A 25,580-nucleotide genomic window follows, 5' to 3' on the forward strand; every position below is an offset into this window, starting at 1 on the left:
TGCAGGCTGGAAAACTTGCTTGAGTTGCGGTTACAGACAAAGACAACACAAACGGTCACATGGAGTTTGCTAGGCTCCACGGAAACAGAGCTCCGGATGCTCTGGGTGAGCATGCCACCAAAATCGGAAACTCGTAGATACGTCTTATAAAATTTGTCACTCGAAGATGGGAAGAGGTGGGCGATGGATCAGGTCGCCAAGCTCCTCTGAATCTCACACAGGGGTCTTTATTTCCCTGCCGTGTATCCAGAGTCCCCACGAGATGGATGTGGAGTCCTCTTCAGCTTGGGCGGAAACCGCTCAAGCCTCTTATATGGCTAACAGGCCAATCGTTAGCCGCCATGTGTGAATAATTTGGAACTAGCCAATAGCGGGACACAAATTTGCATGCGGGTGGCAGGAACTCCTTTGCTCCGTGCATTTCCCTTGCAACTTGAGCAATGCACTCTGCAAAGGAAGCTGCAAATAGGCGGGAAATTCTTCCTTGCACCGGGGCTCTCCTCTGCAGCAGAAAACTCCACCGTGCAACGAAGCTGCAATTTGGCGGGGATAATTCTGGTGCCGAAGCGCACACAAAATCATACCTTTGGGTTATGACACTTGCCAAAAGTAAAACTGAAAAATGCCCAAGTTCATTATTGCAGTTGCAGAGCAGTGAACAGGGGGCTACTGAGGACAAGTTGGAGAATGTCTGTTTGCATTTAACTAACAGTCCTAGCATGAATAATTCATTATACCCCTGTTTTTGCCTCAGTCCCTGAATGGACATCGCACATCCTAAAATCATGTCTGGGTAGCAGGATTCAGTGTGGATTCAATGACACCAAATTTAAATGATGGCCAAAAGCCTCCACTGCCTTTAGGCTATCTAGACTTGATCCCATTGAATCATGTCACTGGCTTCCTACCAGCCTTCTATGAGACCGAGTTCTTAGGGTAGATGTTCTCTTTTGTTTCCTTTTCTCTTTGATACGTGTAGCCTTGTTTTCCCCCAGCAGCATGTGTCCCCTTTGTTAGAGGAAAAATATTTGCCTTGGAAAATGTCTGCTTTCTGCATTTCCCTAAAACATGCCCAGGACTGGCATAGGCATTCATGATGCCTAAGCTGTAGGGAACCGTCGATTCTCTGGATCATGGTGTATGCGTAAGAGGCCTAGTCAGGTGCCTGATGAATGTGCTTATACAGAGTCCTGTGACCATCACACCAAGACCTTTGATGTGTACGCCTATGCAAGAGTATGGAGGAGTGGAGGCTGCCCTAGACCTACCATCCCCCCTTTAGACCATTGAGAGAGAATCCAAAAGTTAGGCCGAGTCCAGACATTCAGTGTCTTGATGGCTGTAGGTTCTGCCAGAGAGCAACATATAAAACTGCTGCTAACCGCCTCCTGCCTCAGCAAGGGCACGTGTCCGCCAGGATGATGTCCCTTAGCTTTTCTCCAAACAAGGAGTACCCACAAGGCAGTTGAGGGGCTAGGGTTTTGAGGTGACCTATACTCATCTGACTCTGGAGTTTTCAACATTGTGGTATTTTATAGGAGCTACCCCACCATGTTCCCATCAGGCCCTCCAGTTGGATGTAGTTTACAGTCATACCCAGGACCTGAGCACATAACACACAAAGGTACAGGATCTACCTCAGTCTGCTTTTATAGAGGAGGCCTGTTGCTGGTCTCTCACCTGTGGAATGACTCTAAATATAAAATCATAGAAAAGTAGGGCTGGAAGGGCACTTTAGGAGGTCATCTAGTCAAGCAAGGTCATCTTTGTGCAAGCCATCTTGTACTGTATTAGTCTAACCTGTTCCTAAAACTACGCAAACAGCCCCCTTGCATAACTACCTGACGCATTGTCCCCAAATGCCTAGAACACTTTAACATGCTGGAGATGAAGCAGGAAAACAAGGGCATTGTCAATTTCCTGTCACTGCAGGGACAAAAATAGTTTCTTGAAATACAGGTTTCCCTCGCCAACTACGGTTTTGCCAACCATGGTTTTGAGTATCCACGCTTAATATTCTATATACCATTTTGACTACCACAGTATACAGTTTTGAGTAACTAGATTTCCATGGCTGCACATCAGCCCACCGCCTGTCATTTCAAATTACCCGCATTCTTGCTAGCCACCCATGGCACTCCCATCTCCTCCTGCGCACTCAGTCACACCATTAGCATCCAGTCGCAGGTGCTCCACATTTTTCTCCTAATTTCTTTGTGATTTTTTTTGCATTTTGCATTTAATCATGGCCTCTAAACGAATGAGTGGTGAAGGTCAGCAATTTGTGAAGAGGGCAAGGAAAGTGATGTCCTTTGAAACAAAATTGGAGTTGTTGGATCATCTAGCACATGGAGAGAGCGTGACAAATGTAGGGAGGCATTTGGTGGGAATGAATCCACTGCGAGAACCATTAAGAAAAGTGAGGCTACTGTTAGGGTTAGTGTTGTGAGTGGTACACCGGGAAGTGCTAAAGTGACCTTTATGCCACATGATCGTAGCTTAGAAAAAATGGAAAAAGCACTTAGCACCTGGATTGGAGACCAGACACAGAAGAAAGTGCCTTTGAGCAGCCAAGTGATATGTGAGAAGGCCAAGCGAATTTATGACCACATCGTCCAGAACTTGGGAGGGTGGGGGGATGGGGGGAGGCACAAGTGAACATACGAGTTTTCTAGCCAGCAAGGGGTGGTTTGAAAACTTTTAAGAGGAGACATGGACTCCACAATGTGAAGATTATGGGGGAATCAGCTTCAGCAGACCACATAGCTGCTGCCCAGTACCTGCCTGAGCTGAAAAATCTGATTGAAGAAAAGGGTTATAAGCCAGAGCAGGTCTTTAACGCCGATGAGATGGATTTGTGCTGGAAAAGAATGCCTTCCCGAACCTTCCTATTGAAGGAGGATAGGTCTGCTCTGAGCTTCAAGGCAGCAAAGTACAGGATAATTCTTCTTCTCTGCTCCAGCGTTTCAGGTGACTTTATGGTAAGGCCAATGCTCCTCTACAGGTCACAGAACCAATGTGCTCTCACAAATAAAAACAAGAACCACTTGCCCATCTTTTAGAGGTCCAACCGCAAGGCATGGGTTACTGCTACTGTATTTATGGACTGGTTTAACAACTGTTTTGTCCATAAGGTAGAGCAGTACCTTACATCCAAGTCTTTGAACTTCAAAGTCGTGCTGATATTGGGCAATGCTCCTGGCCACCCAGAGACAGTCCAGTTTGCATGCTCTAATGTGGAAGTGGCGATTCTCCCACCCAACACAACTTCCCGGCTACAACCACTGGACCAGGGTGTAATGGCTACATTCAAGAGCTATTACACGCAGTGCATTTTTGGCTGCATCCTGGAGGTGATGGAGAACGACCCAGCACTGACAGTGACACAGTGTTGGAAAAACTACAATATGAGCTGAAGCAGTCAACTATCAACATATTTTGGGAAAAACTTTGGAAGGAGGCTGTCAGTGAGTTACAAGGACTCCCCACAATACAGGCTGAGGTACGCTGCATTGTGGAGCTTGCATGAGATGTGGGAATTGAGGGGATTGAGGGCCTACAAGCCAGTGAGGTGGAGGAGCTACTCAAGTCCCATGCAGAGGAATTGACTGAGGAGGACCTGGATGAGCTTATCAAATCCACCTCGAGTGATGACAAAGACGATGAGGATGAAGCTAATGGTAGTGGTACGGTCAAAGCTAAATCTTGCCAACCTTAACAAGGTCATTCTAGTGGACATTCTAGTCAGACTCTCTCAGACCTGGTGGTTGAGATGGGCCCCTTCATGGAAAGAAGCTTGACATTTAAGCAAGGGCTGGAAGACCTCATGAAACCATACAAGGAGGTCCAGAAAGATCATTCAAAAGAAAATGAAGCAGCTATCCATCATTAGTTTCTTTAAAAACTAATGATGTAAGTAAGTTCCACTACTCAACAGTGAAACTTTTTTTTAACCTATTAAAGGTAAATAAAACATTTTTATAAACTGTATGTTCCTTTATTATTTATATTCAAGTCCCTAACCTCATTTTCCCCATAAGCCTTTTGTCTTGCCAACCACAGGAACTCTCAGGAACCTAACCCTGTGGTTAGCGAGGGAAACCTGTACACTAGAGAGCCCCGTTGTGGGGAAATCACATTTGGTTCAGTTCCTGACTCCCTGTGCGACCTTGGCATGAAATCACTGAATCTCTCTCTCCTTCAGTTCCTAGACTATACAGTTCTATTCTCTTTGGCTTAGGTCCTTGCCCCCCTCCCTGCTGTCATAGCCAAGCAGCTTCCCTCAATGGGAAATACAGTAGATTCTTTTTTTATACCCGTTTGCTTGCACTCAGTACATAGGGACAGGAGGTCCTAAGTGTGTGTATGGACAAAAGCTGTCTGGATGCGCAGTGTCATTCTGCCTTTAACCACAGGAAAAATGGTTCTCTGTAGCACCTTTCACCAATATCAATTAATCTCTTTCAGCAAATAAGTAAATGCTGACCATTGTAACAGACTATGAGACAGACTGCAGGGAGGCTAAATGACTTGCCCAGTGCTACTCAGAGTGGCAGAGAGCCAGCATTAGCATCCAGGTAGCCAGACTGATCTGGTGGCCAGAAGAGAGACCAACAAACTTGACCTCTGCAATTAAGAGATGCTGTGGGAACTGGAAAAGCCAATCAGATTCCTGCCTACAGCAGCATTGTGGTAACATTAGTGTTCTTCTAATCCTTAGAACCCCAACTAAGATGAGAGTCTTCCTTTACTGAGGGTGGGAGCTATTTGACAGAGCAGATCAGAGTACATTTGCTCTAGCAAACCTTGTTGCTAAATGGAAAGAACTGACAATGTAAGCCTATTTACAGAGGGGAGTTTTGTGTCCTTGCATGGTTAGGTTTATTTTAACACCGATTTTAAAGGTCTAATCAAACTATCCTGGGGTTCATATGAGCTGATTCCAGTTTCTCCTGCAGCCTAGCTAATGAAATGTGCTGTGTGTTAGTTCTGTGCAGGCATCCTGGAGCTGCGAGTGAAACAACACTATAAGGTGAGGGATCCCTGCAGCTCAGTCCAATTGAGCAGGATCCACAGTTAGTTCATGATTCAGCTAAGCCCCTTGCAGCAAGGGGTGAGCACTATCTGCCAAATGGTTTGCTTCCTTGGGGAGGCACTTGAGCTGAGCAAATAGGATCAAACCCACAACCCCAGGAGATTCCCTTGTAGCTTATTCTGTGATTACTACAAACCAAACTCTTTCACCAGCTACTACTGCAAAAAATTGCACTAGCTTGCTGGAGAGCTGGTTTGATCTTCTGTTCTTTCTCTGATGAAAGAACTGGTAGAAGAACCGTATGGAGTGCTTTTGGTTTGACTCTTCATTTAAGGGAAGGCATTTCCCCCCTTCATGTTTTGCCTGAATTACCCAGTAGGCTAGGGAGGAATTAATGTGTCCATTTCACTGGTCTGATGACACTAGATGAAGCTACCTCCTCATCTGAGGGTCTAAGTTTGAATGAATGTTATAATGACATCACTGGCTGCTTGTACACACTACAGGGGATTACTTCAGTTTAGTTCTCCCTAAATTGAAGTGGTGGGTTTTTAAAAACATTGCTTCAATTTAGGAAGAATTAAACCGAAGTAAACCCCCGTGGCATGTACAAAAGGGTCAGACCCGATCTTTACCTGTCTCTCCGGCGACGGAGGGGGATGGGGTCAAGCTGCTGGCAAGCCAAGTGGTCCCTGAGCTGTGGGGGGCTGGTGCTTCCCTCTGCAGTAGTGGCGGCACCCCCCAGGCGGCACCTGCCTGCAGGCACCGTAGCTCCAGAGGGAAACTCCAGCCCCCACCCCCCGCAGCCACAGAGGGAAGCATCAGGCCCCTGCACAGCTCAAGCAGGCAGGCTCTGGGAAGTGTGTGTCTGGGGCGGGGGGCGGAAATAAGGCTCACTGCGCTCTTTTTTTTCCCCCTCCCCCTTCAGTGGAGTCTGCCTGCCACGGGCTGCCTACTTGGGCTGCCAGCACAGCCCCTGAGCTGCACAGGGCGTGGTGCTTTCCTTCATGACTTGCACTTCGTTAGGTAGCAAATTAAAACATCTCAGAGATGTTTTATTTTGCTATGTCCCAAAGTCATTTAAAGCACAATATGCCACCGATTAGTGTAAACAGCAGCACCATTAAAGCATAATATGCTGCTGACAGTGTAAATAAACACGTCATTAAAGCAAAAGGGCATTTAAGCCATTTTAAAGGCCAATTTTGTGGAGTGTACAAAGGCCTGTCCCAGGCGCAGCCTGCAGACGGTTCAGGATTGAGAGTGTCGTAGGGGGTAGAAAGGTAAGAAAGATTTATTGACTTAACAAAAACACAACTACGCGTAGTAACAAAACAAACAATGACAGACAAAAGCAATTTGCGTCGGCAACTTATCAGCAGTCCCCTCTGATGCCTGATACAGCAAGCTTCTCTTTCCACAAAGTTCAGTGAAGTTAGACATTCCTGAACAACGCTGTCCGAGGGGTACCAGGAAGGACCCTGGAATGCAGTTCTTGGGCTCCTCGAGGTCCACGGGCCCACTGATCCAGGCAACAGCTAACTCATCCTTTTTACAGAGCTGTATCTTCCTTCTGAACGGTTTCCAGATATTCCAGCCAAATTAAAGCTTCCGAGTGGTTCTGATAATGTACAACCACTCAGATTCCTTTTACTTCAACTGTCCTTAGACTGACCAATTAGCAGTACAAGCCTTGCGTTCCTTTGATAAGGTAATTTTAACTACACCACAGGGCCTTACTACTTCAAGGCTTTGCTAAATTTACTAGGCCTTACTTCATACAAGGCCTCACTACATCTTAGATTTTAATTAGGCTTTTAACAACAACATATAGCTTAATATCTAAACAAATACAGAAAAACACTTGGTCTAATCTTCATAGGGCCTTCAGCAAGCACCTTTATCACACAGGCACACTTTTCAGCTGTCACAAAGGCCCACTAAGGACAATGATATCCAAAAATTAATTACTGTGTGAGGATATTCAAGCTCCCATGGTGCTTGCAATAGTCTTTCCTCCTCCGGGAGATGATCCTTCCCATGGCCCCAATCCAAATTCTGATGAGACTAAATACTGCTTGGCTTGTGAGACTTGAGAAGAAAGCTGCTTTGAAGTGCCTCGGTGGCAGAGGAGCACCTATTCTTTGATCAGTCCAGTTCCACTCTGCCTGTCCATCTAGCCTGCTTCTCTGTCAAAACTCTAGTGGTGTTCAGCAGCCTCCTTCTTATTGCCACTTATTAACACTAGTGCCCAGTCATTGTCTCTTCTCTGGTCCCAACCAGTGCTTTTTCATAGCTGTCTGAACACTCATTTTCTCCTTTCCTGCCACCTTCCCTCCCCCCCCCCTTCCTTTCCATACCCGCTTTTGCCCCCTCTCTTCCTTGGACTGGCCCTTCCTGCTGGGCTCTGAATTATGTAAAACCCCTGCAGTCTCATAGCTGCTAAGAAGCCTGCCTGTGGCTGTCAAAGCGAGTCCCTAGTGCTTCTCTCCTGCTCCCCCAAGTACAGCTGGGTTTCAATAACTGATTTACTGCATGACACTAAAGGAGGTGCTAATGGGATGGAACAGCTCTCCTGCTGCCCCCAAAGCATTGTAATCCAGTCAGGTGCTGCTTTCCTGGCAACTGTCCTGTCACCTGTGCAGTGAGCGCTCATGGTTAGCAGACTCCAAGGAAACATTAATGCGTCTAAATGAGAAATTGTCCTTTCACCACTATTCAAATCCTATCTGCTTGGCCCCTACTGCGGAGAGGAGCACCTTTCCCCTTTGCTAGATATTTTTAGAGGGAGGGGTTAACAGCTTTTTGTGTTTGTTTTTAAATGCCTCCAGCCTGAGCCCTGGTTGAGAAACCCAGGTATACTCAGGCCTGCCCATTTTTACATAGAAGACTCAAGAGAACACCAGGCTTGTGTAGCATTCTCCCCACTGAGCCCAACCCTATGTTTGGAATGAGGCTGTACTTTGTTGAGAGATGCACTATTTCAGAGTCCAGGCCAAGATCCTGCCCACATTGGCCCAGACTTTTAATTGGGCCTGAAGCCACCTTCCCATATTGCAGATTGTGCTTTTGTGCCTGCAGCAGGGTGCAAACACATTTCCACAGTTTTTATAAGCCCAGCTAACTTATATTCTAATGGTGGATGTAGATCTGCTCCAGCAACCCTAGAGCCAGTCTGTGAGCACGTAGGGTTGCATCAGTGATGGTGCATTAATTCCATTATAGTATATTGTTTGGGGCAGTTAGGAACTGCAGGCTCACTCTTGGATTGCTCTTGTTCCCCTAAGGCTATAACTTCTCATTGACCGATCTGAGCTTCAGACACCTGCTCTGCCATCCTGGATTCTGGACTTTTACTTTGAGGGGGTATTTGTTTTTTCCCTTCCAGAGCTAAATAGCACTGATGTGCAGCTGCCATAGTCCTTCCCACAGGCAGCTTCATTTTGGCAGTGGATAAAATAGTTTTTGTATAAATTGGTGGTTCTCAACCTTGTTACACTCAAGGCATCCCACAGAAAATGCCAGGTCTTCACTTTTACTCTATTTTTCCATAGTCAAAAAAATAGAGCAATTATTCTGTTGCAAAGAACTCAGAAAGACCACAGCAGGACAGAGTGTTTCTGATGCTATGGGTTCCTGTTTGAACTCTTTTGTGAATCACATGTAGGTACTTATACATCTGACCTTGTTTATCTTTGTGCAGCATCCTTAAAAGGATCTTGAGGCACCCCAGGATACCATGGTCAGTAATCTAATCACTAGTATAGACAAAGTGCTCTGAGATCTCCAGGATGAAAGACTCCCTATGTGTAAGGTAGCTTCATTTTCATTTTCCTCCTAGTTAGGGTTGTAGCAAGGCAGCTGGGGGAATTACAGACAGACAGATGGCTGGCTGGCCGGGTCTTATTTAGTGGCCTATAGGGAACTCCTTGTTCCAAGCTGTATTGCACTGTACTAGCCCTCGGTAACTGGCAGGGACTCTTTTGGGAGAACAGAATGGATTTAGTTTCCATCCAGCTGGAGCTAGAAGTAGGTCCCAAGGGATGGGTCCAGTTACTTGCCCACTGCCCTGATTCATTGCCCTTATCCATAGGCTCTTCCCACTTCATCCACCCCATGCCCTTTATACAGCTCTCTGTGCAGTTCTCCCAGATTCCAAGCCTGTTCATGTGAAGCCTGAGGGGTTTGAAAGTGAGCTGCAGTCTTCCAGCAGCAGGCAGGTTGGCTACTGTTGCCACCTCCCCAAGGAATGCCTGATATAAAATCAGTGGAATGGAACATCAATACCGGTCTGGTACAAAGCAGACTTGGCCTAGCATCAGCAGAAGCCAGTGGGCTAGGAAGATGGAAATTTTCTTTCACTGCTATAGACTGTCCCTCTAAACTAGGGTTTGGAGCTATCTAGGACAATTGCTGAAGGTACTGCCTATGCTCTCTTGGCCATGCTCTGGGATTCTGTCCAGTTCATTTTCTCCCACATTTAATTGCATTGTTATGGTAAGTCCTGGAAGTCCAGGATTTGAAAGCCTGTTGCACTACATCAGGGGTCAGCAATAGTTTTGGGCCAAATGCCAAAAAGCCCCACAACCTGGACTTCAAAGATGTTGGTGTGCCAGGGGCAGATGGTGGTAGAAACCCAAGGGGCCTGATCCTTGTTGTGACAGTGCAGCCCTAACCCCTTCCCTGCCATACTCCCCAAGGCACGTATGCAGCAGCTACCAGCAACAAGTTGGACCAAGATTCTGGACCCCAGCACAGCTGCTTGCAGCTTTGTGGGGGCTTGCTACAAGCAGCCTGCACCCTGACTGGATTGCCACTTCTGCAAAGGGAGAGAGACAGCTGCTCCAGGGACTGGCTGTCCCCCCTGCAGGGCTTCTCCAGGCAGTGGCTGCAGCAGCCTTCCAGTGCCCTCCCCCCCCGATCACAAGGCAGTGGTTGAGCAAAGGGGCAGAGCACCCACAAAAAATGGCATGGGGAGAAAGAGGCAAGGGGGAAGCTTGCAACCACTTTCCGCCACAGAGCAAAGGTTTATGAGCAGAAGCTACCATTCAAATAAATGCAACTCCCCCTGCCCCAAATGCATGGCGGCAGCACACTAGAGGGGAGGGAAAGACGAGGGAGAGCTGCTGCTGGCTGCTAGGCATGAGCACTGCAAGGCAGAGAGCATGGAGCACCCCCTGAGGGAAGCACATGCAGTGGGCACATAACCCCCACTGCAAAGAAAAGGCAGGGGAGCAAGGATGGGCTGCATGAATAGACCGGGCTGCTTGCAGCAGGCAGCCACAAGCCTGCAAGCGGTTGTGCTGGGGTCCAGAGCTCTAGCCCAGCTTGTTACTGGCAGCAGTTTCACACGTGCCTTGAGAAGCACAGTGGGGAGGGGGCTGGGGCTGCACTGCTGCTGGCCCCTTCCCCACTAAGTGCTCTGAAACGCATGCAGCTGCCACAGTGGAGCCAGACCAGGGCTCCACACCCCATTGCACTAGTTGCAGCCTCTGAGCTGCCTGCCACATCCAGCCTGGGCTCTGGGCAGCTGCTGCCTGCCACAAAGCCCAGGATGCTTGCAGGAGGGCTTGCAGCCTCCCTGCCACCTACTGTGAGCAGCCTGGGTTCCATGGCCTGCAGCTGCCCAGAATTCAGGCTGGGTGTGGCATGCCAAGCAAAATGGCCTCATGTACCATGCTCAGACACACAGGCTGGGGTGTGCCAACCCCTGCATTAGATTTACTATAGATATTGAGATAAATAGAATCCCTGCCCTGCAAAATCTAAAATGAGCCCACTGTAGTAGGGGTGCAAGAGGGAGATATGCATGCTTGTGTGTATATATAGAATAGCCTATGGAATGTACAGACCTGGATCTAAATCTATCCCCACCTGAACCAGACATGTTTTATTTGCCTCCCAGCCACCTGGCTCCAGCAGCCCCTCAGTCAACCTAGGGAAATGGCAGCTGATTTCTTGCAACTAAATCCCTAGAAGTTATTGTCTGTCATGTAAAAAGAAGGCCTATAAGCTCAAGGCACTTGCCAGCTGCTGCCCTAGCAGTCAGGCATCGTTCAGTCTGGTCTCTTTATAATTGAAATGCCAGTCCCTATGGGATGGTAGTGTCTGATCATTAGAGATATCTGTCTTCATTACCATTAGACATAATTGAGGTGTAAGCTATAGTCAGGATGAACAGGAGAAAGGAAGAAGAAAGGTAATGCAGGTGGTCAGACACTGCAGAGCTCTGCTATTGTACTCCAGTCAGTCAGGCTAACGCATGGATTACATATGCCTGAAAGACATGACACTGCTTGTGCTCATTTGCATTTCCCAGGATCCATAGCTAGAGCATCATCCATGCGTGGAGTCCTAGTTTATTCTGACTGCCATCTTCCAATCCCTTCTCCCTTGCAGCCAAGAACTTGTCTGTCAAAGTGAAATGCAGATTCAGCAGGGAATGGAGAAGGAGAGAGGAACAGAGCGTAGGTAAGAGCAGCCATAGGAAAGGAGAGTCCTTCAGAATCCCCTCTCCCTTCCCAAGAAACCTCCTGAGGAGAGAAGGGAAATACTGCATTCAGCTGATGGCAAGGAAGCATCCTAGCTGCATGTTTTATTTTTCCACAGGAAATCAACCCGGTGCTATGTATTACAGTTACACAGAGCCATCATGCCTATTTCCTCTAAAGAGGCTGAGGGGGGGTTGCTCTCATCAGACCTTATACTGAGTAGTCCTTTGCCTCTTGCAGCATTCTGTTTGAGACCACAGTAGCTGCACATGAAGTGGGTCTATAGTGAGACAGAAAGTGGTTTAATAGATCCCTGGGCATGGGAAAAGGGAGCTTCTTGAATAGTCAGCAAGGTGCTCATAGCCCATAACATCACTTTGCTAGACTCACTACTTGGGAAAAGTCTTTGAAGGCCCAAAGGCCATTTGGGTACCAGCTGCCCTCAAAAGCCTCTGGGAACTTCCCCCTTAGTTACTAAAGTGCAAGGTAACCCACCCATAGTTCATCTTAGTGGTAGAGTTCATAATGTTGCAGCTTCTCAGCTGACTTGCAGTAGGCTGGCATTGGGGCAGACCTGGTGCCTCCTACAACCGTGCAACCTGTCCTCTTCAGCTGGGTGTTGCTGGATCATGAGCAGAGGCACAGTGCTACATACTGGCATGCTTCATGCCCCCTACAGCTGGGACCTGGCCAAGACATCCCTTTCTGGTTAACATTAGGAGAAGGGCAAGTGGCTCTGACTTTCTCAACCCTGATCTAATATAATGCGTGGATATGTAAAGAATAGGTCCAGGCAAGGGAAAGCCAACATGCAAAGGCAGAGTTGTCCTGCACTGTCAGAATGAGATGTGGAGCAATGCAGGTAGGGTCCCAAGGTCCAGCTCCAGTAAGGTCTGCAGAGTTCCAGGCTGTGCAGAGATGAGCTTGCCCAATGCAACATGTGGGAATCTCTGGGACAGCTGGCTCTGCTTGGCTGAGTAGGATCTGGAGAATGCTGTTTTACTGAGAAGCCGCTGTAAAGGCCTGTTCTAAAGACTCCAGTGACTTCCTGTCCTAGTCATGCAGAAGGAATCAGGCTCTGCTCTAGATTAACCCCATATGTCCTGTCTCGACTGACCTGACTCAGGACTGCAGTGGCCTGCATCTTCTCAGGGCTGCTATCTGGAGGCACTGTCAGAAAAGCAGGCCAATTGGAAAGATCCAGGCATCAGCAGAGGGCCCAGAGAGACTGTTTCCTAAAGGAGAGCTTGGCAAAGTGCTGTGGGGTGGGTCCTCAGCTGGTGGAAATCCTGATAGTGTCATCGACTCCAGAGAAGCATTGGTGGTGTGTGCAAGCTGACAGTCAGCTCCCAGACAGGTGGTGCTTGTTCCTTGGCCATCTCAGGCAAATCCCTGGAGATGCCCCTTGTTCTCATAGGGAGAAGTGAATTCTGGAATCTGGCTCACCGCATGAATGACGATGAAGCTATAGTTGGGGCTTGGTGAATCTTCGGCGTCCCAGTCAGTCTAGTTCTGAGTGGCTTAAATGATGGGAATCCTCCCACAGCTGCCTTCAGGCCCTTCTTCCCTATTGAATACAGTTCTCTCTTGATGCAGATACCCAGAGCTCCATCCTGAATTTTCCTTTTGCTCAGCTTCATCCCCTCTTGTTCTTAATTACACTCAAACTCCTTTGGGCTTATTCTGTACCTGATACAATGGGGGAGTCCAAGAGCCTCATAAAGGAAGCAAAGCTCTGGAGCAGGCAGATCAGGAGCAACCCTCCCACTCCTGTTTCCTAGCTTGCACACATGACAGCTGCATGTGTTCTGCTGTGTGTATTAGTGCAGGGAGAGCTGTGCCCTGTAGTCAGGTTCTGCTCAGTGATGCCTTTACTGTCGGGGTCTGTGGTGTAGTAGTTTCTTCTTTGTGCTTCCCATTACTCATCTTAGCCAACCTGGGTGTGTCATTCTGTCACAGTGAAGAGCACGGTACAACTTACACAGGTTCTCCTTCACATTGGCCAGGGCACTGTTTGAGGCCCAGCCACAGAGGGAGGGAGCCAAGGCCCTTTCACAACTTGCTGGAGCTCAGCCACAGGTTTCTGGAGATTTTTTCCACTTAGTTATGTGCTGGGCTCGGTCTGAGTGGCCCACTGAGAACCAGCCTGTCTGCTGTAGCAGTGCCAGCCTTGTGCAGAATGGCTGTCATCTGCTTCATTTCCTAGGCTGCAGATCTGACAACAGGAACAGTAAAAGGGAGATAAGGCCACAGCGCTCCTCAATTTAAAGAGAGGTCAGGTCCCGGAAATGCTATTGTTGATTGGGAGCAAAGGGGAGGGGATTTTTTTCTATTGGCCCAGTTCTGTTAATCATTTTCACCAGCAATCAGGAAATAATTATAAAGTCATGACTGATATGTTGTTTGGTGGAATGGAAAATAAAGGTGAGGATGGGGCAGTGGCACAGAGCGATTGGGATCTGGGCTCTTTCCACCAAAATGTATTTTGCTACAGGCAAATACCAAGTTCTCCATCTAGAATCAAGGAATACAGGGGGAAGCTGCAGAAAAAAAGGACAGTGTCCTATAACACAGTGACTCCAAAATGATTGAGCAACCAGTTGTACACTTGCAAGAAGAGTGAATGTGATCCTTGGTGTGAAAATGGCAGTAGACCAGAGACTTCTTTGTCTCGGTGTAAGGCTTTCTAAGACCCGTTGTAGTATACCGCTGAGAGGCGGTCATCCAAGAATTGGAGAGGGTGCAGAGAAGAGCCATGAAAATGATCAGGACTGAAGAAAACGATTCACAGGAAGTGACTGCTATAAAGTGCTCAGTTTCTTTACCTTCTGAAAGATTCAGTTGGACATTGACTTGATCACGTCATGGAAGTGTCTCTATGATGGGAAAATACATACTAAAGAGCTCTTAGACATAAAAGGTAGAATGAGCCAGCGGCTTCAAGTTCCAGCTTTTTATTCTCAAACTAGAAATAAGCCCCACCTCTTTAACTGTAGGGGCCATTAGCTACTCAAATATGAAAGAAAGTAATGGACTCAATGTCTCTTGACATCTTCAAATTTGGTTTTAGCCAAGCACAAGTTATGCCTTGGGGTAACTAAAAGTGAATGACTGGAACAGACGGGTCTTCAGATGAAAGGGTTATCAGGCCTGGTTCCTCCTAGCCTGAAGCTCTGTAAATCTAAAGGAACAAATCAAGACAGGTCAAACATTAAGATAGCGTCATTTGTGTTTTTCTCTTTGAGACTGATGTTAATATTGAGCTAATGACATATCCTTACATGCTACAGGATTATGCAGCTAATGCATCAAGGGGAAGTAAACAGTGAATATTGCATTTCATATGATTAAAACAGCTAGTTTTACAAAATAACAAAAAAGTGCACGAAGTGGAGAGGGTTTGGGGAAGGCTCTGAGGTGAGATCAGTGTTTAGGGTTTGTAGCATGTGCAGTAAGTGTTTTCATATCCCCATTACCGGCAGAATGTATTGAGTTATAATGTAATGGGATACTTGCTCAGGTTATCTTAACTGGTTGCAACCATACTTCTTAGAGTCTTTATTTTCCACCATTCCTGTGTTTTGTGTTCAAGAGCTGTATTTAGAGTAGCCATGTCAGAGGTAAGTTCACATCTACACTAATAAAAATACACTGTTCAGCCTTCAGCTGGAATTTATAGCACAGTGGGTGACCCAGTCCCTGAGCCTGAGCTTGAGCTTGAGCTTGAGCTTGATCAGAGTTTCCAGGGGCAGATGTGTCTCATCTTGAAGGCTGGGCTGATTTGGACTTCTGTCTCGAGTATGCTCTTCCTTTATTTTTTCAAAGAGCCACTCTGCAAAACCGTTCTGGAGGAATCTAGGAGCAGCTGGCCCGTTACTTCTGTTCCATTTTTAAATTAGTTAAAGAAATCAATTAGTGAACATGTTGTGGAGAAGAAGGCTCCCCAGTTAAATTTCAAACTAACAGCAACGGAGGAAACTATAAACTCATTAGCTGTTAGTAGCAACAGTTTTTAAAAGGCTGCCACAACCCAAAGCAAATGCTCCAGTATTCTCTGGTGCGACTTTAACAAAAGGGCTTCTAACAAAACACTAGGCTGAAATGAAGCCTCGTAGCAGGAGACGGTAAAGGGGATTAGATGCTAAGGTGAACTTGCAGGGTGCCAGGTCCTCCCTTCGGTCCCAGTGATGCCGGGAGGAAAGGAGCCATGCTGACTACAGCAGGAGGTTCCAAGTAATTTCTGTTGGTTTTGAATAAACACTAGAGTGGTTTGGGCACTGCTGCAACATCACGTAGTACCTGAGAAACTTAGCAGCCTCTGCCAGCCTACATGGTCTGTGCTGGGGTGGGGCTGGAGAAGGGAGCCAACAAGGACATGCATACGATTGGCCTTGAGAGCACTCAGAAAAATTTCTGCTTCTCTCGGCTGTCTGTTCTGTCTTCAGCTCCCAACCTGGCCTGGCCTGTCCACCCCCAGATTCGCTCATCCGTGCCCAGAAGTGCTGTTTGCTGACTGGCTTTTTGCCAGTTCATAACCGTTAGAAACCAGCCAGAAGGGAAAGGGCCTGGCTGGATAGAAAGGAGGCCTTTGTAGTGAACCTGTGTTTAGGATGCACTTGTCCTGGACCCTTCAAGAGCTCACTGCTGTCCTTTGTTCCACTGAGGATTTCAGCAGCAGGATCCCTGTGTACAGTTATGTTCCCTGCTCATGACATAATGCTGGGCATAGGCACTGCTTTCTGGTGTTACTTGCCGATCCACACAACTCCCCCAGGTAGAGTGTCTCTTTTGCTGCCCTCTCCCCGGCACTTCAGGCTAGTGTTGTTTGGAAGCAGATAGCTGTTTTCCAGATAAAGATCCTACTATATCCGCCTTGGTTAAGGGTAGAGTTAAAATCCAAACTTGGCTCCTGGGCTGGTGCTTCCTGTGGGATATATTTTCCTTCATAAAAGCACAGGATACCACACAGCAGTTTCCTTGTTCTGCCTCTGCCAGCTGTGGGAGTTGCCCTGTTCCATAGGTACTTCGAGGTTTAGTCTGTGCCGTGGTGTTTCGCCATCACAGCTTTTGAGCTCACACCAAAACTCCCTGGTGGTGGTAGAGCCCTCCTTTCCCTGACAGCTGCTCCCCTTCACATCAGCCAGCAGATGTGGGAAGATAGTCCTGCATCACCTTCTGGCTAGCGCGGTCCCTTCAAAAGCTGGCATCTTCCCAGAATGCACTCTGCAGTGTGGCAGCACAGCTGCTGCATGGAGCTGACAGAAATCTGTGCTGTGTGCTCGGGTGGTGGCAGCTGCTGTCGTCTGCCAGAGCATGGTGAGCAATCACGAACTGCTGAGGGGAATGATATAGGCTGGCGCGTCCCAGCCCATTTTCCTCCCTATCCTACGCTTTTCCCTGCCCTAGATGGAAGCTGTCATATGCAGCCTATGCTCTTTGTCCCTGCACTAGTTCCAAGGTCAAGCTACAGCATTTCAGGCACTCATCCTTGCCTCATTTTGGGCTGCCTTATCTGGCTGCAACAGTTGCTTTTCACGGTGCAACACTTTGAATGCTCCATGCCCATGGCAGGTGTTCTCGCAGAACCAAGAACAGGTCTCTGGGATGTGCAGAACAAAGCAGCCTTTGTAACCCGCATCAGTGTGAAGAGGGGAAAGACGAGGCTGGTACCCCAGCCCAGCCACCAATCCCAAGGGCTGCACTCTGGCCCCTAGTAGTCCCTGATGACACGAGCAGCAGTGAAACAGTTAAGTGTTGGCATAAATAGCCCTTACTAAGTTTCAGAATCAACACCACCGCCTCTGTGTAGCTGGAGTAGTCCCTACCTGTTGTAGCCACTGTTTGAAGACTAGCACTGTGTTGCTCTGTTGAAGATTCCTTCACTAGCTAAAAGCTTTTGTAACAAAAGCTCAAATTCTTTGGAAACTCGGGGAGCCTGTGAGGGAAGTGGCTGTGCACGCTGGCTCTGTCCATCCCTGTTCATGCAGCATGGTGCTCTGTTGGGGGAGAAATTTTTGTGCATGCGAGATACAGACTGGAAGGTCCGTGCATGTGTATGGTGTGTAAGGCTGTTCATTCTCACAGCTCACTGTACCGGGATTATGTGGTCATGCTCAGCTGGGGGCTGGACAGATTTTTGTGTCTCCCATAACAGACACAACATTTTAAGGCCATGCAATCAGCCCAAAGGTGGTAGTAAAATATACACAACAAGCCTCGGTCACCTTGTCTGACACAATTCTCTGCTGCCCCATGTAGTGTTTAATGACACTGATCTCAGGATTCTGCCTTGCGATGCTTGGGTTGTTGTTTATGTTCAGTTTACAACCTCGGGCCCCTGGTTCCTGACAAGCAGGGCCTGGATGGCATCTCTCTTTCCCCTCTGCCCTAGAAGCCAGTAATATCCGTGCTCTAGTGCATCCAAAGATCCTCTTCACAAGCTCCAGCTGGAACCCAGAGGAGTGTTTGGTTGCTCAGAAACCAGCTGGCTAAATGAGAAGCTGTGTCGGAGGAAAAGAGGGCATCCCGGTCCATGGGGCAGAGGGAAGGGAAGGGAAGGGAAGGGAAGAGTCTGGCTCCAGACACTCAGGAAAGTGCTGAGAGTGGAGATGTGGTTACAAGTGGATAGCTCTGCAGTCTGGCTGCTCGCAGTCCATCTGGGTTTAGGCACATGCTTACACCCACTTGTCCTGCAGCAGTGACAGACTCAATTGGGCAGCAGTGCTGTCTACCTAGGATGGCCATCATAGCGGACAATCCGGTTTTCTGCTACTCTGTCCTCTATTGATACAAAACCTGACGCCTTTATGTCCTCTGTTTTTCTCGTCAAGAGAAAAATAGAGGGCATGAAGGCGTCCGGTTTCATATCAATAGAGGACAACTGGACCGTCCTCTATGATGGCCACCCTATGTGTACCTCAGGGGACCTTGGATTATTTTAACTAGCTATAGGCCCCTTCCCCTTGGCTCGTCAGAGCTCCCCATGGCCCCACATTTGGGTGCTCTGCTTTATCTGGTTTTTAAAGTGGGCACAAGTTGCCTTGGAGATTACAGCAGTTCAGACCATAAAACTTGGCTTGGCCTAAACTAATCCAGTTTGTCTTCATTAGGCCAGGCCTCAGGCATAATCTGCTTTCTCTGGCAGGATTCAGGTGTGTGGTTGGTTGGATATGCTTGGTGCTGGATGGTGGGGGTGCTTCTAACAAGCACTGTGTCCTGGAGGAAGGCGCAATATGGGCCATGCCCCAAATCCAGGTGACTTAATATGCTGTAGCATATGCATGGAGCCAGACTCTCAGTTGAGGGAAGAAAGAGGAAAGATACCACAGAAATCTTCAGCAGCAGGGGAATGGAGGAATGGGATATATAGTCCTGTACCTGCAGAAAGGAATTTGGGACTGAAAGGGCCTTCCTGGACCATGGAGTCCCATAGAGTTAGTCCTGGTCTTGCCCCATGACTCCCTTGGGAAGGCTGTTCTAGAGCTCCACCATTCTGAAAGGCCTGGGACTAAATAATTCATCGCATGGCAGTGGCACTAGAGAAGCCAAAGGGTATGAATGCCTGGAGTGTCTGGCAGCTTTTGCCTTTGCTAATAGAGTCCAGAGTTGGCTTTGACTGCAAATGTGCTTGTGCAAAACTCCCATTCAATTCCCAGCCTACTGGGAAGAAGGGAGAGAGTTCCCATTGTGCTACTACACAGCTCCCACCCTGAGCATGAAATAATGGTTGCTTTGTGCCCAGGATAGACCAGACCTTTAAGAAGGCTGCTTAACTCTTTGCATACGAAGCCAACTTACATAGCTTTGAGGAGTATCCTTTTGTAAACTGGTGTGTGGACTGTCTCTTTGTCTGGCCTGTTTGTCGATGGGTTGTATTTAGGGAATGCTTCTTACCTGCCATAGAACAGCTGGACAGGTGGCATTGGCTTCTGAGGAGCTGTACATGACAGAGCAGGTCTGACTTGTTGGATTTAGATAGTCCTGTCTAGCTGTGAATTTGATTCCAGGTGACTAGACCATGATGTGCACATGTGTACTTGTTGGGCAGTGGAGAGGAGTGGAGGTTGCAATGGAAAGGTGGGTGTAATTCTAGTGGCAGCTCACAGGGTTTGAGAAGAGAACAGCTGTAGAGCCCTCGGTATAGCTGCAACTGTCAAAAACCACATACAGCTCACAGACCTTGAGCTTTGGAAGTGGAGCCCAACCAGGCCCATTCCCAGAAGCTGACAGTTAACCGTTCTGAGTGACCACATTCCCCAACTACTTCCTTTCCTGAAAATATCGGTCTTAACCTTGGTGCAGCCCAGCAAACACATAGGACTTACTACCACCAGGACTTTCTATCCACACCTTTGCTCTGAAGTTGGAATAAGGGTTTCAGGCTTCATGAATTTACAGATTTGTACTTAAAGTTTGTGACTTGTCCAAGCACGTGCTTTTGCTTTGGCCCCTGGGTTCTCCTCCTGCTCCTGCACCAACAAGTTTTCTGTAAGTTACTCAGTCCTTTTCTTGTTTTTTAGGGGTTGGGGTCCTTAGGGGGATTTGCTACTTATTTTTTCCGCTCCTACCTTTTTTTGTAATTCTCCTGCTGAGTGCCTAGAACTGAATATATTGCAATGCCTGCTGCTATTGAGACCTTGTAAACAGCTCTGATTAAGGATGCAAGATTGCCAGCAGGTTTCTCCAGTCTCTGCTGATCATAGGAGCACATGGCTGATTATATCTATTAGTGCCCTTTTATCCCAAAGGAGGACAGAGCACTCTGCACTTTGCTAGCCTCATCCACGGCTGAGCTGCAGCTGTTTCTGGGGTAGGGCACAGGGCATTACCACACTCTGCTTGCTGTTCTGTAAGCCAAGTACTTTGTTATTTATGTAAGTCTTGACTCAGTGACTCAGTTGTATTTGGACTTCCATCTAAACAGTCCACTGGAGACATTGCAGGGGCAGAAGAGCCAGCAGCAGGCTGCTTTTCCTGAGAGCTGCTGAGAGGTGGGCATGTTGGTCCCTCCCTGGCCAGTACTGAGCAGCAGTGAGACCACGTTGCTCTGCAGGGAGAGACATCGTGCCAGCCTGGGTAGGGATTGTCTGTGCTCAGACATTCCACCAGTCTTCCTTTCAGTTTAGAATAAATTTTTTTAAAAAGTTTTCTGCATGCTGCAGCTTTATTCTTCTGACTGCAGTGACCAGCCACAGGTTTGGGCACTGCCTGCATCCCACAGACACTGTCTATGTGGTCTCTCTTTGGTTCTGTTATTGCTCTACAATGAGTCACTCAGGCCAAAGGCCTGTGGGAGCTCCAAGTCCTGCAAGCTCAAGAACAAAACCTTGGCAAGGGATACTTGCTGACTGAAGGACTCCTTTGTTGTGGCTGGAGCATCAAGCCATGGCACAAAGGGAGCTGATTCTCTTCCAGCTTTTAAAGGGTTAATGCCTGCAACTCAGACATTCTGCCAGTGATGGGGGGTGGCATCATCTGTCCTGGCCTGACTGCCCGGTTTTCTTTTGCCAGGTCATCATTGAGAGATACAAGGGGGAGAAGCAGCTGCCTGTCCTGGATAAGACCAAATTCCTTGTCCCCGACCATGTCAATATGAGCGAATTGGTAAAAATTATCCGGTGAGTGAAGCATCCCAGGAACAACATGCCATGAGCCAGCCTTCGACTGTGTGCCCTGAACACAGGGGTGCTGCACTCCAAGGGGACTGCAGGCTCTGAGCAGGTGGGACCATGGCCTGGCTGTTACCTTGGGACACAAGGAGGTGGTTTCAAGGAGGAGTAAGTGGCCCTGAAGGTGGTGTTCTTGGAGACCAGATTTAGATACTCCCTTGTCTTCTGTGCAGACAGGGACACGAGTATTTCTTACCTGTCATAGAACATCTGGAAGTAAACAGGTGTCATTGGCTTCTGAGGAGTTGTACATGACAGAGCAGGTCTATCCTATTGGATTTAGACAGTCTTGTCTAGCTGTGAATTTGATTCCAGGTGACTAGACCATGATGTGCACATGTGTACTTGTTGGGCAGTAGAGAGGAGGTTGCAATGGAAGGGCGGGTGTAATTCTAGTGGCAGCTTATCCCAAAGGAGGACAGAGCACTCTGCACTTTGCTAGCCTCATCCAGCCAGTTTGCCCTGGGGGCTACCATACAGTGTACCCTCCCTGCTTACTGTGTTTATAGCCCAGGGATCAGCCCCTGTCAGAGGGGAAAGCAGAGGGAGTGCCCCAGATCTCAGAGGGCACTGATTCTAAAGTCAGTATTTGAACTTAGGGGTTCCCAGCTTTGTTCCAGGGCTCAAACCACTGCACCCAGCCTGGCTCAAAACCATAGTTTTGAGACTGTAGCAGCCATTTGGTCTACAGTGAGCAGATGGGTGCACTCCTGGCAGCGCTGCTGGCCTACCTAGTTCAGGAGTGCCCTGGGGAGGGAAGGCAGTGCACCAGGCAGGACTGGAGCATCTATTTCAGTAGGCAGAAAATGTTCCACTACCAGGAGCTCTGGGAAGCCAAGAGTTCTGAGTCCATCTCCTGTCCCTTTCTCCAGGGGCTCAGACCAGGAGAGAGTCTACCTAAGAGAAGAGCAGAGGCCTTCCTTCACTTTGCCATGGACAGCAATGCTGGGGTAGCCCACTGAACGGGGGTGGGGAGAGCTTTGAAGTCTTGTTAAGTACATGGATACAAAAGCAGCTGAGCACAGCTCCACACTTGCCTTGAAGTCCAGGGATGACCACATCAGCACAGGAGCTCTGCTAGGAGGTGGCCCTGGCTGGGCAGGTGTGGGCCCAGCTTAGCATCTGTTCTCCAAGAGCAGGTGCTAGTGCAAACTGGAGAGCAGGATTGCCAAGGTCTGGTACCTATTCAGCATATGGGGGCTTCTTGGCCACCCAGGTCCCTTGTGGGGGGTGCTGCTAGGCACTTCCTTGCCAGTCCTAGGCTGGTCTAACCACCCTTCCTCCTCTGTCACCCTCAGGCGCCGCTTGCAGCTGAACCCAACCCAGGCGTTCTTCCTCTTGGTGAACCAGCACAGCATGGTGAGCGTCTCCACCCCCATCTCAGAGATCTATGAGCAGGAGAAGGATGAGGATGGCTTCCTCTACATGGTCTATGCTTCGCAGGAGACTTTTGGCTACTGAGACCCAGAGAGAGACAGCACTTGGGGATAAACCAAGACTGTTGCACACAGGCCCTTCCCTAGGACAATGCAGCCAGAGGCTCATGGCACAGGAGCCATGCAGATCCCCCATCCCACCTGCACCTGGAACGCAACTGATGAAGCTAGTTCAGTGCATTTGACTTGAGAGCCCCCGCCCTTTGTGTAGATTAGTCCCCATTCCCCACATGCTGCACCAGCCACGCGTCTCCCCATCCCACTCCCCATTGTGAACTGCAGCTGCTCTTAGTGTGCTCTGTAAGTTTGTGCGTGTGTGTGTGTGTGTGTGTGTGTGTGTGCATTTTCTTAGCCTAATGCCAAAATGGTTGGGCTGGTGGCAGGGAGAGGGTGCTGCCTCCTTGGCCTTCAGCACAGGGAGGGGGTCGTCCTCCGAGACTAATAAAGGGCAGGCAGTCTGCAAAAACAAACAATATCATTGCTCTTTGAGTTCTAATGTTAATTACACGCATATCAAATTCTTGGTGCTACCGAGTAGATGTAGGCATCTCTATAGGACTGTGGATAATGTATATCCTTTAGATTTATTTTATTAATTTGTTTTGGAACTGGGAGAGGGGGTAATTTTGCCTGTATCATGTAGATAAATAAACTGAGCTTCTTTGCACTTTAAAGCGTAGTAGATGCAAGAGTGGAGTTACCCTAATTTATATAGATCTGACATATACGGCACTGCTTCTCTGTCAACATTTGTACCTTGGTTTCTTGTGTTCTCTCTTTTTTTAAATAAACCCAATCCTTCCCCCTCTCTCTCTGTTGCATGTGGTTTTTTGTGGCAAAGAGACAGTTCACTTGTGGAATGTACTGATTTATATTTGCTACATATCTCCCCCTTTTTTCATGTACTATACCAAAAAATTGTATATGAAAAAATATTCCACCCAGTTAAATCTATACAAAAGTGTGCGTGCGTGCGTGCGTGCGTGTGTTCTATGGATCCCTTTCCTGAACCACACACACACACACACACACACAACATTAATTTAAGTTGTGTCTTATAGGAATTTTCTGTTCCCGTCTGGTTTGTTCACCCTGGTGTGAGAGGGAGGGCGGGGGGCAATGCATTTTAGAGACCCAATTCTTGGTGTCCTCTATGCTGGAGCAGCCTGTACGCAGGGTTTAAACAGAGCTGTGATCATCAGACTTGTGGAATTGCAGATTGGTGGATAGAGCATAGGGGAGAGATTCAGGAGAGCCACGCTGTTCTTGGCTCTGCCTTCTGAGTGGCTTCTTGGTCAAGTCACTTTTCCCATAGTGCCTCATTTCCCTTTTCTGTGGGGATAATTAAACTGGCCTGTGCTTTGCAAAGCACTCTGTGATCAGTGTGTGAAAGTGCTGTATAAAGCTGCAAGGCCTGTTGCTTAGGTTTGGTTGTATGGATCCCTTTCCTGAACTAACGAATCAAACCAGATTGTCGCTTACAGGGATAACAGAAGTCCTGTGCACAGTGGGCTGCTGGCTGATTGCAGGGTGGGTCATTCCTGTGGCCAGACTTACCTAACAGCTGTGGCAATAGATGCCATAGGGCCAGATTCTCTTCTGCTGTTGTCAGTGGAGTGACCCCTCCCTCCCGTGAAGTCAACAGTTACTGTCAGGTGGGAGGAGGTTCAGGCCCACAGGAGCTGGAGTACTCACTCTCCCAGGGCGGGACTGTTCTTGCATCATTCTCTAGGCTGTAAGATGTACCGGTTCTCTCCTGGGCACATATCAGAGGTGGTCCCCATGGTGTCTCAGTCCTGTATATAAGCTGCCATAGCACCCTCTTCTGTTCCACTTTCCCATTTCTCTTCACCTGCCACTTGTGTCACTCACTGACATCCCTCCACTCAAAAGCTGCTGGTTTGCTAGGCATGGTGGAGACCTGCCCCAGTCCAGGTGCTGTGGAGCTGCTGGCTGCTCTCCTAATGACACTCTGGGCTCAGTCACTGCCAGGATCATTCTCTCGTGCTTTCTCACAGCAGCTGCCCATCAGTTCCCCTGTCCTCCACATGGCCCCAAATTCTCCTTGTTTGAAATCACTGGGCACAGCACACTGAGCTTGTTCCTGGATGCTTTAAAGACATGTGGTCCAGCTCAACTGATGTTGGCACCTATGAAGCTGTAGCCGGAGTGGGTTGGGAGAGAGGCAGTGGGGGGGCACTCCTGCAGCATGCAGGCCTGGGCTCATGTTTTGGGTGGCCTTCAAGCAAGACAGCATCTGTCAAGCCCTTTGTTTCCATGAGGATTGAAGCAAGAACAAGACTCCCCCCTATCCCTCTGCCCACCACACCTAGGACAAAGCAGGCTGCAAGCAGATTCAGTGCACACATGCTTGGGGAGGAGGGAGGCACAAGCAGCCATGTGCCAGAGTGGAAGGGAAGACCCTGTAGGTCCTTGTGCCCTCCCCAGCTGCTGCTCAGTGCCTCCTTCCTGCCCGTGGCAAGAGGTCAGATGGCAGCCACACGCACCTGTTCCCTGGTGGGGGCTCCTCTCCACTCTCTGTACTCTGCTCTCCCTTGTGGTTCTGGGCACTGTGGGACCTGAGCAATGAGAGTGCCCTATGAGCCTGCAAAGTACTGTGCTGCTATGCAAAACTGATAGGGATGCCTCCTGGTACCTGATACCATGCAGTGGTCGAAGCACATCGCACATAACTGGGCTGATGATCCCCTACCAAGATCCCATCCCATCCACCAGGAGGGGATGGACTGACCCCCACTTCTCCCCACAAGCACACACACCACAGCCCTACAATGATCATTAATGTTCAAATTAATCTTCCCTGTTTCAGCAATTGTACACTCTCCTAAAATCATTGTGTGTCTTACCATGTTACCACTGTGTACTGATACAATTACCCTGCATGGGGGGTCTTACCTCTCTTTCTATCATAGCATGGTATTGGAGCTTC

The 25,580-nt window shown here is 48.4% G+C and overlaps 1 protein-coding gene across 1 annotated transcript in view; it reads left to right on the forward strand.

The window, feature by feature from the left end:
• MAP1LC3A (microtubule associated protein 1 light chain 3 alpha) overlaps nucleotides 1–23,438 on the forward strand; it is a gene marked incomplete at its 5' end in the record, with an annotated part of 47,347 nt that extends 23,909 nt beyond the window's left edge. Inside the window, 2 exons of the mRNA XM_025194625.1 lie at nucleotides 21,037–21,143; nucleotides 22,493–23,438. Of these exons, the coding sequence (XP_025050410.1) occupies nucleotides 21,037–21,143; nucleotides 22,493–22,655 (270 nt within the window). The remainder of the gene's footprint in view (nucleotides 1–21,036; nucleotides 21,144–22,492) is intronic.
• Between the last annotated feature and the right edge of the window lie 2,142 nt (nucleotides 23,439–25,580).

This window comes from Alligator sinensis, unplaced genomic scaffold, assembly GCF_000455745.1.
Source record: "Alligator sinensis unplaced genomic scaffold, ASM45574v1 scaffold690_2, whole genome shotgun sequence".
In the NCBI taxonomy this organism is placed as follows: domain Eukaryota; kingdom Metazoa; phylum Chordata; order Crocodylia; family Alligatoridae; genus Alligator; species Alligator sinensis.